Genomic DNA, 16,885 nt, shown 5'->3' with positions numbered 1-16,885 from the left:
AGAGAGAGAGAGAGAGAGAGAGAGAGAGAGAGAGAGAGAAGAACAAGAGGAGAAAAGAGGGATGGGGGTATCCCTGCAGCGTGGCTGCACCAAACCACTCTTGGTAAGGAAAGGTCTCTTCCTGCCCATTCTGAAGTGCTGTGCTTATGGGGCCACAGCATGCAGGGTCTCTGGGCATCCAAGCCCAGCAGCAGGCCTAGTGCCTTTGGGAGAGCAGGCTAAAAAGCCAACTATATAGCGGCTCTCATCTGTCTGAGAGGGGCATTCACAATGTCCTCAGGCCTCCCTCCATCTCAGGGGAATTTCATTCTCTCTGATGCACAGGGGCACAATGGCCATTCTTGGGTTGGTATTCTGCTAGTATATGTCTAGAAATGCTGTCATACTTATTTCTTTCATAGCTCTCTCCTCAGTAATTAACATAGAGGAAAGTTTAGAGACATAATCAATCTCCCTCTTCATGGACTCAGCAGACGCATTAGCTTTCAGCTCAGAAGATGGCCAAGTGGAAAGCATGATGGGAAGGGGGCTGGCAGGTTACCTGCTAGGTGACCCTTTCCCCTGCAGTAGGCCCATACTTGTAGCCCCTGAATGGTCTCCCCCAGAGGGCGGGGTAGTAGCCTGGGGTATTTGGAAAGGACATTGGACAGAAAGCAGGTGTTGTCTCGACAGGAAAATAGGTGAGAGGGATTTATTGAGTCAATGGGCGGCTGTAGATAAGCGATCCGGTCTCGGCATCAGCCTGGACCCTCACCCGGCTCCTGTCCCACCCCTGAGCCGCTCTGGCCGCCAGGGGCTAGCCAAGGTGGTTCTCCGGCCCGGGCAGCTCCCAGAGCCCAGGCCCGTCTGCACTGGTAGAGGTGCATTGCTGGGCCTTCCCTACCCTGCTGACACCCCACCTCCAGCCGCCCAAAGAGGCCCTCTGGGATGTCCCTGGCTTGGGGTCGTTGCACTCCCGGCTGTTCCGTACTGGTGGATGCTCGGTCACGCCTTAGCTCAGGGGTAAAGGCAGCGAGGGTTGCTCCCAGAAGGCCTGGGCTCGCGTCGCCCGCCCTCCCGTGCGGTCTGGGTATTTCTGGATCAGACACGAACACGCGCTTGATCCGCTCCCAGCTCCCGGAGGGGCGCTTTGCTGGTTTCAGCCGCAGCAATCTTCACCTCCGTTTTCTTTTCAGGTACTGTGATTGTTTTGCCAACGGGGACTTTTGCAACAACTGCAACTGCAATAATTGTTACAACAATTTACGCCACGAAATCGAGCGGTTTAAAGCCATTAAGGTAAAGAGCCCCCGGCATCTGGAGCCTTGGGAAATGCGCTCCCCGGTGTGAGCCGGGAGGGCTCCAAGGCGCGGGTGAGGCGTGCCGAGAGGTGGCCGGGGACTGCACTCCTCACCCCCCAAGTGAGGGTCCAGACCCCCAGAGGCCTCCTGAACCGGGACGGGAAGGAAGCGAGGCAGGCGGGGCTGTCCCACAGCGTGGACTGTGCCCCTACGCTTTCGGACAGAGGAGCAAGTGGGCGCTTATGTGAGGTGTGGGCTGGAAATTTGGATGCAGGCGTCCGCTTCTGCAGATTCAAAAACAGTATCAAAGGAGAAGGCAGGGAGACGTGAGGTTAGGCTTAGAGTCACTAGGCACTTATTTACGTGCCCTAGTGGATAGAGAGAGATTTGGGAGTCAGGGAGACCTGATTGCAAATCATGCATTGAACATAAAGGAGCTTTATGGTCCTGAGTGAGTCACTTAATTCTGAGCCTCAATTTCCTCATCTGTTAAATGAGCACCTACTTCCCAGGGTTGTTGTGAGGATTAAATTAGATAATATAGAACTTTGCACACCTTAAAAGCCATAGGCAGATGCAATCAGAGTTGTTGCGTGGCGCAGTGGATAGAATTCAAGGTCTGGAATCAGGAAGACTCATCTTCCTGAGTTCAAATGTGGCCTTAGACACTTCGTAGCTGTGTGACCCTGGGCAAGTCACTTCACCGTGTTTGCCTCAGTTTCCTCATCTGTAAAATGAACTGGAGAAGTACATGGCAAACCACTCCAGTATCTCTACCAAGAAAACCCCAAATGGGGTCACAGAGAGTCAGACAAAAAAAAAAAATGATTGAACAAAGATGCTATTATCATCATCATCATCATCATCATTATTCCCCAGAGGGTTTTACATAAGTGGTGTTCATTTGCAAAATCAGGAGCCTGGGCCTCGCAGCCCCCTCCTAACCCTGGGTCCTTGGTCTTCCACACCCTTAGGGAAGGCTCACAGTCCTGGAAACCCAATGGCAGCATCGCTATTGGCAAAGCACTTAACTCCCCATAGCCCTGTGCCTTAGGGAGGGCAGTCGTGAGGAGCTCTGAGGGAAGGGACTTGCCCACACAATCACACAAAGGTAGAGCAAATTAGGAGCCTATCATGTTTCCACCTGGCTTCGGAAAATAAAGTTCTCATTATGTGAAAAAGAAAATGGCATATGTTGACATGGTTTATGATTGTTGCAGTCATTTCAACCAACTGAACTGCCTATTAGGATTGTGGAGAAACCAACCAGTCCTTAATGTGGCTGAAAATGCTGCCGAATTGCACTGTGGCTGGATTCCAGAGAGAGCCAGGAAGCAGATACAGATGTCCACTTCAACCCTCGGCTCACTTTCTTAAAGGAAAAAAGCTCTCTCTAAATGTAACAGTATAAAAATGACTTTTTACAAATGTAGCTGCAAAGGGAGCTGTTGCAAAACAGGCTGAGATTTAAAACTGAATAAAAAGATAAAGCAATGTGCTATTGCCAGGGTTATTTGCTGACTATTTGCCAGGGATGTGTTGCAGATATGGAAACATGGGTAAGGACGTGTGTGTATATATGGGTAAGGATGCATTATGTATGTATATGTATATATAAATATATATGTGTGTATATATATATATATTCCTGAAATGTATTATTTAATAATATACACCAAAACTTTGGGGGAATTTCTCATCTGCTTTTTCCTTCTCTTTCAGGCCTGTCTTGACAGAAATCCAGAAGCCTTCCAACCCAAGATTGGGAAAGGAAAATTGGGGGATATTAAGCCTCGCCATAACAAAGGCTGTAATTGCAAGAGATCAGGCTGTCTTAAGAATTACTGTGAGTGTTATGAGGTGAGTTATTAGCATATCCTGCCTTTTCCAAAAACCTTCACTTTTTTCTGACTTGAGTAACTAAGTTCATAAAAATGTTTGCCCTGTTTTTAAAACAGAAAGCTTTCACTAATTTCTGACTACAGTGTATAAAAGGCTACTAGATTATATTTGTTTCTCAAAAATAATTTGAATTTTTGGGAGCCAATCAACAAACATTTACCACTACATCTACTACTAAGTAAGTTTAATTTACTGTTAAGTAAGGTATCCCCTAAGTGCTGAGGACACAAACAAAGGCAAAAGGAAGGTAACTGCACCCCGAAGGCTTGCAGTCTAACGACAGCCAAGGGGCACAGATTTTCCATGTTAACTTGTCAACCAGGTGAGGGAGGTGCTGTCAGTGCAGGGAATGGAGGCTAAGAGAAAGCAAATGATTGGCCCACAATCACCCAACTAGTAAGTGTCTGAGGTAAGATTTGAACTTAGGTCTTCCTGATTCCAAGCCCCACCCCCTTCTGTCCGCCACACTGCCTGGCTGCCTTAAATAGCCTCTTACTTACTTGACCGCCCACCTGTTGACTTCTGAAGAATGCCCATAGACAGCAGTGCAGAGACTGAGGATCCAGAGGGACCACTGGGTGCCTCCAGCAGCATTACATTCTTACATACTAAGAATGTGCAGGTGGGGTCCCCTCCCCTCACTGCAGCACCACTTCTGGGTCTGGTGTTCAGTCCTAAGGGACCCTAGCTCCTGGCTCGGGTACACCGCCAGACTCAGACAGAGCCCTCTCTGTTGGAGACTCCAGGGATGTGGATGAGTAGGATATGGATTCCAATATGGATTTCTGAGTTACTTTGAAGAGTCCCTCAGACTCCCCCAGGACCAGGAGGTTCCTTCAGAAACTGAAGAGCACCTTCTGTGGATTCCCCAGACTTTCTCTAGGGCTACTCCACAATAAAAGACTTCTGCAGTAAAAGTATGTTAATAGAGATTATTATGTTGATGGTAATTAACATTAGTATGTAAATAAAGGTTTCCATGGTCTGCTCTCATTCAAACCTCGGTGCCCTGGGTGGTGCCCAAAGTCCGCTCAGGACCTCCTCCATGCCCCCTGGCATGGTGCTTTGGTTGCAGATGGGTCTTACTTAACATATTGTCACCCCCTTGGGAGATTATAGGTGAGCAGCACAAGTCACCTCCAAGATGCCAAGATGCCAGGTGGCTTCTTCATGAACAAATGAGGGCCAAGCTGTGAGTTGGGGGCTTTACTGGCAGGAGAGTAGAGTGGAGAACTGCCAATTTTCTCTCATTTCTTTCTTCCTCCTCACTCTCTTCTACCTCCTGCCATGTCGGAGGTGGAAATATGGAGGAAGAAACCTCTGTCAAATGAGGAAACCACCTAAAGAAGGGAGTTTGTCTTTCTTTATTTGGCATCTTTTATGGGGAGGGGAGACCTGTGAACATTTGTGCATAGGCTATTCCAGTCTTCCTAACAAGTCTGGACCCCCAGAGATTGTCTGTTGGAGACGTGGATTAGAGAAGAAAGTCTAAGGGCTCAGCAGCCTTTGAGACGGTGGCAACAGAGAAGGCTAAAGGCCAGAGCCTCCCCTGCCAATGTTGGCTCTTCTTCTCGGGGTCCCCAGTACATGTCACTAAGTGTGTGTTTCTCACTGTGCTGCATTCTGATCACAATTTTTAAAATGATCATGAAGAGAACATCAGCAGTCATCATCGTCATTATCAATGCCTAATTAAGTTCTGCCTTTCTCTTATAAAGGTAAAAGAAATTTCATTTATAGCTTGATTTATAAACAAATGCATGTATAAGGTGGAGTTGGGCTCTGGGATTGCAGCCCAACTCTTGGGTCTCATGAAAAAGGACATTCGCCACATCTTCTTGATTCACAGGCAGAGAACAAAGGAGGGCTTGTCGCTTTGGGGAAGGGCTCAGCTAGGAACCTTTGCTGGTTCTCCCAAGTGTCCCCTTTGCGATCCACTGCACTTCCTCAACGTGCTGGCCAAACAACTCTTCCTCTCACTTTGCTCAGGGCTTGGCTTATTTGCCAATACAGACACATTCATAAAAAACGCCAGTGTGTGCAAATGCACGTGCCCGCCCCCTCATCTGTGGCCACTTGACTGTCATGCGCTGCCTCTTGACCCCATTCATTCAGGAGCATCCTCTCACAGAAGAGAATGGGATTCCCCTCCGATGCTCCCTCCATCCCCTTTCTGCCTGTTTTATGTGGAAACCAGCAGAAGAGCTTTCACTCCATTAATCACTTCTCACTCGCTTCCCCCACCAGTTAAGATTCCACATGGAGTTGATCAGTTTTTTAAAAGGTTTGTTGACTTCCCCCCCCCCAATGGAGCTCTTTCTATACATTGTAAGGACTTACTAAGTGTTTTCTCAATTGATTTTTTTTTAATCAAAGCATTTATGTTGCCAGGCCAAAATTATGTGTTCTTCTATTTGCAAATGTATTGGTTGCAAAAATTATGAAGAAAGCCCGGAAAGAAAAACCCTCCTGAACATGCCCAACTACGTGGAGATTGGAGGTGCTGAGGACAGCCATCTTTTTTCGCCATCCAAGTTTGCAGTGTTGCCGAAGTTCAGGAAGGACAGGTAGGCAGCTTTACATTATAGGAGAAAACTTGGAAGGCAGGAAGAAATTTGGACCTGGCAAGATGTGTTTCTCGTGTGTTGGCACACACGTTACTGATGGTGGCCAAAAGCAGGACTCAGGCAAGGGGGGTTAAGTTCTTGCATTGGGTCACACAGCCAGTAAGTGTCTGAGGGTGGACTTGAACTCAGGTCCTCCTGACTCCAGGGCTGGTGCTCTACCCAATCTGTTTTGACTGAGGTTCTAGTAGATTGTGAGCTAATGTGTGTCAACAGTAGAACATGGCAGCCCCCCAAAAGTCGAATTTGGTCTTGGGATGCACACTTGCTCAAGACCAAGTTGGTCAGAGGCCCAGTGTCCTCTGCCCTGCTCAGAGCATTTCTGGAGTGCTTTAGTTCTGGCGCTACAAAGGAGGACGTTGGTCAGCTGGAGAAGAGTCCAAAGGAGGCAGCCAGGACAAGGGAAGGGTCTGAAGGCCATGTAATAAGGGGATCAGTTGGGGGAACTGGGAAGGGTTTGACTGAAATGTCTCAGAGGAATTTGAGAGCTGCCTATTGGGTGTATGGGCAGGAACATGAGAGGTCACTGTGTCCACCCAAACCCGAACAAGGGCCTGCTCTGCCCACACCCTCCCAGCCTGTGTTTGACCATCCTTTCCTGAAAGCTGCAGGTAAGGCCTGGAGGAGGACCCAACCTCCCCAGACAGCAGCACCCCAATTGGGCATAATGCTCACGGAAAGGAAACTTTCCTTATTCCAGGCTCAAATGTGTCTTTCTCATCCTACCTGTGTCGTCTGGGTGCAGGCAGATCATATCTAGTCCCTGTTCCCAGTCTCTCTTGTGCCACCCCTGAGCCTTCTCTTCTGGAGAAACGTCCCCAGACCCCCCAGCTGATCCCTGCTCTCACCTCTTGGGCTGCCCTCCCATGAATGCTCTCCTGCTCGGCACTGTCTTAAAAGTGTGGTGCCCAGAACACAGCCGAGATTTGGTCGTTGGAATCACTCAGCAGATGCTGCTCAATGCAGCATGCATTCCCTGAGCATCCACTGTGTGCTCTGCTTGATACAGACACAAAGATAAAGCCGCTCCTGCCCTCAGGGAGCTGATACTCTGTTGACTTAGACTGGCAGAGGCTCTCTCTGCCCAGTTTTACCCCAATCCGGACATAAGAATGTGCCTTCACCGTCTCTGGAGATCGCATTCCCATAATGCTTTGTTGAGGGCAGCTGCCCCTCCCCCTTGGGCCATGGGGGCAGATCTGAGTCTATTCCACTTTTCTGTTTTTCCACATTAACATGACATTTGGCTCCATCACCATCACCTACTACTTAAGTCTCTCACAAAACATTCATGCAGATTTGTGCTTCATCTTTTGCTGGCTACAGAAGCTGTTTTATAACCATCCCGCAGCTCTGGGCAAAATCCATGGCTGGGCCTAAGAATAGAAATCATTATGATAATAGCTAGCATGTATATAGCACTCACTGTGTGTGTGCCAGGCCCGTGCTGATGGCCTCACAGCAACCCTGCCAGATAGACGCTATCACATTTTACAGATGGGGAAACTGAGGCAGTGGCTCAGTGACTTGCCCAGGTTGACACATGTAGTAAGTATCTGAGGCTGGATTTGAACCAAGGTCTCTCTGACTCCAGGCTCAGCTTTTTATCCACTGGGGCACCTAGACTCCACAGTATTGTGTCAATTTGCCTGCCCTACAAGTCTGTATGTGGCAGGAAGAATAGTCCTGAGGAGACTAGCTTGGTAGAGCCCTCCTCCCTCTCCCTGACACCCACCCCAACCAAAAAGTAGAGTGCTTTGTCTGGACTCTGTGAGCCCCATCAGCTCCTCCCTTCTGTGATTCAGCATGTCCTTGGAGCCCAACATGAGGCATGCGTGACATGGGGACCTCTCGGCTCCAGTGATCCTGGGCTTCAAACAAATGAGGAAGATGCCCATCTCAAGCCAACTGGCCGAGGTTGGTTCTGTTGTTTGGGGGCCAGCTGAGCTTAGTGCTGGCCTACTTGAATCTCATGGAGACCGTCTGGTAGGGTGTCAGAGGGTGGGGGGTGGGCAGCTCTTGCAGCAGAATAACAGCGGCAAAATTGCCAATGGGGTTTTTGGCTGGTTTGTTTTTGTTTTATTTTTTGAGGTTTTTAGCTCTGGCATAGACATCACTTGAGACCTCAAGTCAAAGGTGACTAATCTGGTTGTATCAACTTTTCTGATTAAACAGTAGAGATGCATTTAGCCCCAGGGAACTTTGATGTCTCTGGCTCTCTAGGGGCAAAGTGTTTGTCTTGATGATCATGCCAAGCATGCTTAGAACCTGCCACAAAGATTTATCTTCTGTAGGAGATTCTCTGTGGGGTCTCGCTGGTCAATACTCAGAAGCCACGTAGCAGGCCTTGGCTCACTTGCCCCATGAGTTGGGAGGACTCTGAATCCAAACTTCGTATTGAGTATAAATGGGATTTTTGAAATGTCGCTCTCTAACCTCTTTGTTTCTGACAGGCAGCCTTACACTTGCATCTCCTGGGAAGTGGTGGAAGCCACCTGTGCCTGCCTGCTCGCCCAGGGGGAAGAGGCTGAGAAAGAGCACTATTCCGAGTGCTTGGCAGAGCAGATGGTCCTCGAGGAGTTCGGGAGGTGTTTATCCCAGATTCTTCACACAGAATTCAAATCCAAAGGGCTGAAAGTCGAGTAGGCTGCGGCGTCCTATGAAACACATGCAGAGGTCTCGCCCATGAAAATGTTCAGAACGGAATCTGTCTTGGTATTTGTAGGAAATATGCTGGCAAGGTCGCCCCCTGGAGTACAAAGGGCAGCAATGCCCTCTTGCACCCAGGAATGTAGGAAATCTATTCACTGAGTCTCTGGAGGACAGAGCAGCGCCGAATGTCTCTTGAACGAGTCTCCATAACGCTGTTATTTGGGGGGGGGGGGGTCCTGAAATACACGATAGCTCTTTGGATTGGGAAATCACCCACTAGAACCTGGCAAATAGTGGGTTGGTCTTGAACGAAAAAAATCCAGGTTGACTAGGGTTCTCCCAGAGAATTCCCTGACAGACAGACGCTGCCCTGCCTTGACAACCTTAGGTAATGGTCTTCTTTTGGAAATTCTTTGGAAGTGCATTCCCCACCTGGGCAGTTATGCTCCTGCTACAGTTGCTGAAGGATTGTCGGAATTGTTGAATCCCTGGGAATGGTCCCCTGCAGTCACCTAATTAGCTGGTCCATTCTAAGGGTTTAAATCAACAGTGTGTAGTAGCAGCTACAGGCTTTTCATCTTCTGAGAGTTGTTCTAGGACTTGAAATCTGGCCCTTGGTGGGTTTCTCTCGAATTGTGGAAAGGACCCCTTTTCAGTGAACCTCTCCATTGTTATTATTATTAGTGCTTATAAAACCTAGATAAAAGAGGTGGCCCCACATGGACATGCAGACAGGCTCAATTAGCATTGGGTCTCCAGACATCTACAAGTGCTGGAAAGGTCTCAAACATCCCCACAGTGAAACATACATTGGAACTACTCCCCTCGGTCAGTTAGCGGTGCTTAGCGACAGTAATGGCCACTAGAACGGTATATTTGCCCAGTAAAGTGACAGATTGCTGGGCAGAGCCTGGTTAAGTGGGTGACATTCACAATATGTTATTCTTGTGGACACAGAAGGGCTGACTCTGTGTTCCACAGCACGTCCTAACCCTCCATCAGGGAAAAGAGCAAAGCTCAGTCCCTGGGAAGAGACTCCTGAAAGGGAGAGAGGACACAGAGAAGGCCAGAAGACAGGGGAGGGGAGGTGATGGGGTGAGGGGAGGGGAGGTGATGGGATGAGGGGAGGGGAGGTGGATGAGCCCAAATGAGCAGGCTCTCCACACCTGGGCCCTTCTGGGCTTCCCATGGACCCTGACCAGGGGAGAGGGGCCCACGTCCATCCTATGCATTCACTGCTTGAAGGAAAGGGCCACCTTGATAGAGCCGTGTAGGGCCATGTGTGGCAGGATAGCAGAAGAGGACACAACTCTCCAAAGAAAGCCTTTAGCCTGACAAACAGGAGTCTATTGCCATCTGGGCTTCAGAGTCCTTAAAAGTCCATGGCCAGGGAGAATGGGAGGAACCTTGAAGGTCAGGCTAGGCCAGGTCAGATTATAGGGATTCCTGCAGGCATGTGCCCCCCGGGGCAGGGTTTTTCTCAGAGTATGCTTGGGACTACACCCCCTGGACACAGCTGAATTGTAGGCAGGGAGTGGTGATTGTGATACCAGCAGCAGCCAGGCACCCTCACCCAAAGCTGGAAAATCTGGGAAGACCTAAGAGCTAACTGTCTTCCTCTGCCTCAGGGAGGGCATCCTCCTGCTAGAATGCTCCAGAAAAAGAGAACCAGGCTAAATCAATGCAGGGTAAGAACCAGCCATGTACCATCTTAAAATCGGAGATTAAAATCTCTTAAGTATAAATATATATGTAACACTACAGTAATGACTGAAATTAATATCTAGGATGACTGCAAACTATACAATTATACTTCACTTTATTTTCAGTGGGGAAAACTTATAGTTGTTATTTAAAACTATAAAAATATCATGCCTTTATTTCATGCTGTGGTCAGGCATCTTTCTCACTAGCCATCAAAAAGCACAGATGATGTAAACCCATGACCTGGGACTGTGAAGAAGACAAGACTCCCCCCCCTCCCATTTTAGAAGTAGCACAGTCCAGCCAGACTAACCTGATTCCTCTCCAGAACTGGGCAGGACATTAAAAACCACTGAGATGAATGCTGGAAGGCTTCTCCATCCATCCATCCCTCTTTGGGCAAATGTCTCACTCATTCCTGGAAGCCAGGGTGGGAATGTGGCAGTCAACTGAGACTGGCTGACTTTGGTGGCTCTGTCCTGTTCTTTCAGTCCTCATTTAGGTCTTTAGTTCTTCTGACTAGCTTGGGCATTCAGGGAAGTAGAATGGTCTACCATGATCGTGTGTGATGGATGCAAATACATCTGGGCATGAAGTTTTGGGTGCAGGGCTATCTCTCCCAATGTACGTTTCCTCTTTGATAGACCGTTGCAGAGGGTCAGAGCTGGTCAAGTCATCCCCAGGCTCATGGTCTGAGGAGAAGGGGACTTTTTTTTCTTTGTGTCAGTGGTGAGTGTGGTTTGTCTTCATGCAAAAGAGAAATTGAGGTGGTTGTATGAATTGGGAAGATTGCCCATCTTCCTGGTTTTAGCACGATGGCTGCTGTTATCATTCTAACCTCATGAGGCCTTTTCTTCTTCTTAGTATTGGTTTAACCACTTAGCTGCCATTATTTACTAAACTTGGTAAAAGTATCAATTCACTGACAGCTAATCAAAATGTTTTTTTCTTTAATTCTTGTTATTCTTGGATACATTTATTATTTTCAATAAGCAAAATTATTATCTGGGCCACTACTCAATATGATAAAGTAAAAAAAAAAAAGACAGTTTCCTTTCTTAGTTAGTGTATCAGTTGCTAGAATAAATTACGTAGGATTGAATGCTCAAGTACTTTTGATTTGGGCAGTATTTTAACACCTAGTAGGTCTGCAATCTACACTTTAGACTTAACTATGACTTGAATTATTTATTGCTAGAGAAAAATTTTATCGGTATTTTTATTTAGAAAATAAATGCTTATTTTATAATTTTAGGTACTGTGTTTTTATTAAATATTTTAATTCTCATATTAAACATTTCTACTAGGCTATGAGGTTAATTCAATTAATTGTGTGGAATCAAAAACTCTTGGGAGTGGGCATCTCCTCAGGTCCATGCACTGGACCCCAACAAGTCCTGTCCGCGATTGAAAGCTTTATTTTCTTCTCATTTCTAACCAGTTGGACAGATGTTGGGCCTTCCTGAGGCGCTCTTGCTTTACTTCCCTTTGTTATCTGAAGAATGTTCTGCAAACTATTGGATGTCACACTTGCAAGACTCTGAAATCCCTTTTGCATTTCCAGTTCCCAAAAGCACAGAAGGGCATCCAACATGACAAAAGCCAACAACCAAAAGCAAAAGCAAAACCCCTGGACTGGGAATAAAAGGAGCTTGTGCCATCTGCCCCGTATCCCATTGGAAGCACGTATATTGGCCATTATGACAAATGTGACCATCTGAATCTCATTCGCCCAAATCATTTGAGTTATTTAAGTATCTGCATCCTCAGGAGGCTGGGATTCTGCTAGAGGAGTGCAGAGGTCCCAGCACTCTGTAGGAGGGTCACAAATGAGTTTCCCCAAGAGATGCTTGCTTTACTCCCGTTGTAACCAAAGGCAGTGATGGAGTGTGTCTCAGACTGGGTCTAAGGAGTTGTCTCTTGTAAAACTTGTGCAGTTACTAACCGTGTTTGAATGAACCAAGCATTCCCCCCACATGGACAGCTGCTCACAAACCCTTTCCTACTCTCCAATAATTTGCTTGCTTTCCAGAGTGAGCTCTATATACACGTGTGGATTCAGCATTAAATAATAACCCTGAGCAAACGTGGATGTCTCTTTAAGGTAACACAAAGATCACAAGTCACTGTCACCTCAGATAACTAATTGGGGTGGAATTCTCTTCTTTAACACGAAATGGAAAACATATTAACCTCGCTGAATAAATAGAATTATACTACTATAATCTCACAAATCCTATCATTGCTTAATTATTCCCATGCCAGAGTGAGATATTAAAGGACCTTATAGAGGGTAACGGGCAGATGACAAGGCCAAATACTCACCTACTTAGTTGTTTAGGATATAGAAAGGACTAGAAATCTAGGCTGAATAGCTCAGATCTTACAACCTGCATCTGATTCTAGGAGCTCAGATGTGCTCCAGTATTGGCCTATTAGATGAAGATTCAGTATTGTGTTTGTCTCTTGTACTGATCACCTGCCATAATTCTAGAAATTGCCATAAAAGGAAAATAGGGACATAGCTGTAGTAAGGGGAAAATGTTCCCCTAACTTGATGTCATTTCCAGGCTAGATTCATATGGACAGTCAATTTTATTGAGAAAATGTCATAGGCAGGCTTAGAGTCAGCCAGGTGGGAAACTTTCCATTTAAGAGGAAATGCTATACTGGGGAAAGTGAGTCAGGAGAATGTACCACAGCCCATGCCAAAAAGTCATTCTCCCAGCTTTTCCCTTGAAATAGAGTTCTACCTCTACCAGAGGGTTACTGGTATTATGGATCAACTCAATGGCATTTCTTGAAAATCATATCTGGCATCAGACTCAGAATAATACTTGTTATAGTTCCATAAGATTTTACCTTGGATAGAGAGTTTCACTAATCATGCTTAGGGATGGATATAAACTACTCTCGTGCTGTTACAATAAATTTGCCAGCAAATAACATCAGGCCTTCTAAAAGATGAAGAGATTGGGGTGGCTAGGTGGCACAGTGAATGGAGCACCAGCCATGGAGTCAGGAGGACCTGAGTTCAAATCTGGCCTCAGACACAACACAAAAACTGACCTTTGGCAAGTCACTTGACCCCAATTGCCCTACCTTTCCCCCCTCCAAAAAGAAAAAAAAATCAAGAGATTTTACTTAACATTCCTTTCTACTAGTATTTGTCCTCAAAACAGCTTGAAAATTCACCACAATGTAAAAAGGCAGTCTTTAGACTCTAATAAAGTAGTAACATTCTATAAGTTCACAAAGATAGTGAATATATATATGATAACTGTAAACTCTAGACTAACAAATGTCTATCTCTTATCCAACCCTTTAAGCAAAAATAAATCCTTAGGACTAAAGTTTGTCAAGACTAAGTTGGTTAACTGCTAGGTCTGTATCCCAAAAGAGATTAAAAATGAAAAGGAAAAGGACCCACATGTACAAAAATATTTATAGCAGCTCTTTTCTGGGGGGCAAAGAACTGAAAATTGAGGGGATGCCCATCAATTGGGGAATGGCTGGACAAATTGTGGTATGTGAGTATGAAGGAAAGCTGTTCTATTGGAAATGATGAGCAGGATGCACTTAGAGAAACCTAAAAAAACTTACATGAATGGATCCAAAGTGAAGTGTACTGTGTATGCAGTAACAGCAATATTGTAGGATGATGCATACAACCATCCAAGACAGCTCTGAAGAACATGATGAAAACTGCTCTGCATCCCCAGACAAAGAACTGATGGTGTCTGAATGCAGACTGAAGCATACTTTTTTTAAACGATTTTTCTTGAGGGTTTTTTTTGGGTCTATGTTTCACAACGTGACTTTATAGAAGTGTTTTGCATGACTACACATGTATAACCTATATCAAATTGCTTGCCTACTCAATGGGGTAACTGGTGGACTGGGAAAGGAGGAAGGGAGAGAATTTAGAACTCAAAGTTTTAAAAATTAATATTAAAAATTATTTTTACATGTACCAAGGAAAAATAAAATAAACAAAAAATTAAAAGGTACTTAAAAAAAAGACAAGTTGGTTAACATGTAACAGTATAGTCCACTCCAGCTATGATGTCATAATTCTCAATAAACAGTCATTATACTATAAACAAATTCCTAATTACCATCCCTCACCTCATCAAGAAGTGTTGGCAGTTTTATAAGTTTTGTAAATGGGTAGCCAAAAAACTTTAGGCAAACAGGAAGTTTCTGTTTCTTAAATGACAGTACTTCAGAATTTTAAGAGTTTTCAAATATTTTTTTAACAGTCCAGTTCATAATCTAGCAACATTCAGAATAGAAAAGAAACTACAATCCTAACACAACATCTGCACAATATTAGAAACAATATTATGGATTCAAAATACGAAACAAAAACCCATTTCCAGTCAGGTGACCCCAATTCACTCAAATGCATCTCCAAGTGACCTTACCCAGAAAATAATACTGAGCAGATTTAAGCAGCCGTTAGACAAACTGATCTCTAAACTTCCTCATTCTAACCAGATGTGAATAACTCTTTTCACCTCTGTAGCCCTCAGGTTGAAGCATCTATATTTATTAGGGAAATTGGTCTATAATTTTCTTTCTCTGTTTCGACTCTTCCCAATTTAGGTATCAGCACCATATTTGTATTATAAAAAGAATTTGGTAGAACTCTGTCTTTGCCTATTTTCCCAAATAGTTATATATAGTATTGGAATTAATTGTTCTTTAAATGTTTGGTAGAACTCTCATAAATCCATCTGACCCTGGAAGTTTTTTCTTAGGGAGTTCACTGATGACATTCAATTTATTTTTCTGAAATATAGTTACTTAGGTATTTTATTTCCTCTCCTGTTAATCTGGGCAATTTATATTTTTTGTAAATATTCATCCATTTCACTAAGATTGTCAAATTTATTGGCATAGAATTGGACAAAAATAGCTCCTAAATGTTGTTTGAATTTCTTCTTCTTGAGTGGTAAATTCAACCTTTTTGTTTTCAGTAATTTGGTGTTTTTTTTCTTTTTTTTTAATGAAATTAACCAAAGGTTTATTTTATTGTGTTTTTTTATAAAACCAGTTCTTAGTTTTATTTATTAGTTCAATAGTTTTCTTAATTTCAAATTTATTAATCTTTCCCTTGGTTTTCAGAATTTCTAATTTGATATTCAATTGGGGATTTTTACTTGGTTCTTTTTCTAGCTTTTTTGATGGCATACCCAGTTCATTGATTTCTTCTTTCTCTATTATATTCACACAAGCATTTAGAGGTATAAAACTCCCCCTAAGAACCACTTTTGATGTATCCTATAAGTTTTGGTGTGTTGTCTTATTATTGTCTTCATTCCCTTGGATGAAGTTATTGATTGTTTCTATGATTTGTTGTCTGCCCAGTCACTCATTCTTTAGGATTAGATTATTTAGTTTCCAGGTAATTTTTAAGCTATCTTTCCCTGGCCCTTTATTATGTGTAATTTTTATTGCATCATGATCTGAGAAGCATGCATTTAATATTTTTGCCTTTCTGCACTAGATTGTGAGGTTTTTATGCCCTAGTACATGGTCAATTTTTGAGTAGATGGGGGAGGCACTTTTTCTTTCTAGGGTTTTGGACAATATGACCTTTTTCTACAGCGAAAGCCTTTATGTGGAGCTTGAGACGTAGACTTTGCTGACCATATTGCTTGTGTCAGGTCCCCTGAGACAGCAAGGAAGAGAGTTCCAGCAACTTGAATTGAGATTTCCTGGCCTGAAACGAAAGCCTGATCCAATTCCTGTCCCACATTTCCTTTCTCCCGCCTTTCCTTTTCCTCATCAAAAGCGTATAAAGCAACATCTCTGATGTGCTCAATTAGGGAATCAATTACAGAAATGCTTTTGTATTTCTGGAGATGAAAAACAAAACGGGTGCAGAGTATGAGCCTCCTCAGGTGAACAGAAGTTAAGCACTTTTGCACTGCCTCGTGTCAAAATGATCTGGATCCTCGCCCTCCTGTTGCATCATAGTAGTAACAGTGAGAGAAGTAATACAACCTTAAAATACTTTCTAGTAACAAGTAGTAGTAGCAGCAGAGGCAGCAACAGCAGCAGTAGCAACACTAGCAGTACTGTAACCTTAAAGTGCTATCTAGTAATAAGTACTAGCAGCAGCAGCAGTAATAGCAGCTAACAGTTGCAGTCATGTAACTTTAAAGTGCTATCTAGTAATAAGTACTAGCAGCAGCAATAGCAGCAGCGCTGGTTCCCCAGCCGGAGCTCCTGTGCATTCTAGTAGCCACAGGTGCCAGCAAAAACAAGGATCAGTGGGAGGGCAGCCAGGGAGGTGGAGAGCCTGGAGTTCGTGCTGTAAGCTTGAAAAAAAGAAGACTAAAGGTGAGAGAGGGGAAAAGTGGAGGAAGATCACCAGTCTTGAGTATTTGGAATGATAGCATGTTAGAAGTGTTCTCTTTGATGTCAGAAGGTACAAGTGGGAGCCATGGATGGGAAGGGGTGGGAGGGTTTGGGGAAGGAGAGAATTGCAAAGAGGACAATTGAGGCTGGAAGTCAGAAAAATGTCCTGCCAAGGAGAGTGGTCCCAGAGTGCAACAGGCAGGAGAAAAAATGGGGAATTCCACCTCCTTGGTGATCTTCGGGCAGAGGCTGAATGGCCTCTGGTCAGGCATGGGCTAGTGGGGTTTCTTTGGGGAGGTGTGGGTCTGGATGTTTCTGAGGTCCTTTCCAGTTCTGAGGTTCTCAGTGGTCCTG

The 16,885-nt window shown here is 44.8% G+C and overlaps 1 protein-coding gene across 1 annotated transcript in view; it reads left to right on the top strand.

Annotated features, from left to right (window-relative positions):
* Positions 1–8,452, top strand: part of TESMIN (testis expressed metallothionein like protein) — a 39,538-nt gene extending 31,086 nt beyond the window's left edge. Inside the window, exons 8-11 of the mRNA XM_069066098.1 lie at positions 1,176–1,278; positions 3,003–3,140; positions 5,574–5,749; positions 8,260–8,452. Of these exons, the coding sequence (XP_068922199.1) occupies positions 1,176–1,278; positions 3,003–3,140; positions 5,574–5,749; positions 8,260–8,452 (610 nt within the window). The remainder of the gene's footprint in view (positions 1–1,175; positions 1,279–3,002; positions 3,141–5,573; positions 5,750–8,259) is intronic.
* Positions 8,453–16,885: the final 8,433 nt, after the last annotated feature.

The sequence above is a fragment of the Petaurus breviceps genome, unplaced genomic scaffold (genome assembly GCF_028583685.1).
Source record: "Petaurus breviceps papuanus isolate PSGF00001 unplaced genomic scaffold, PetGlider_PUasm1.0 90721, whole genome shotgun sequence".
In the NCBI taxonomy this organism is placed as follows: Eukaryota; Metazoa; Chordata; class Mammalia; order Diprotodontia; family Petauridae; genus Petaurus; species Petaurus breviceps.
The sequence above is the reverse complement of the archived record's forward strand: the minus strand, read 5'-3'. Positions and strand labels throughout refer to the sequence as shown.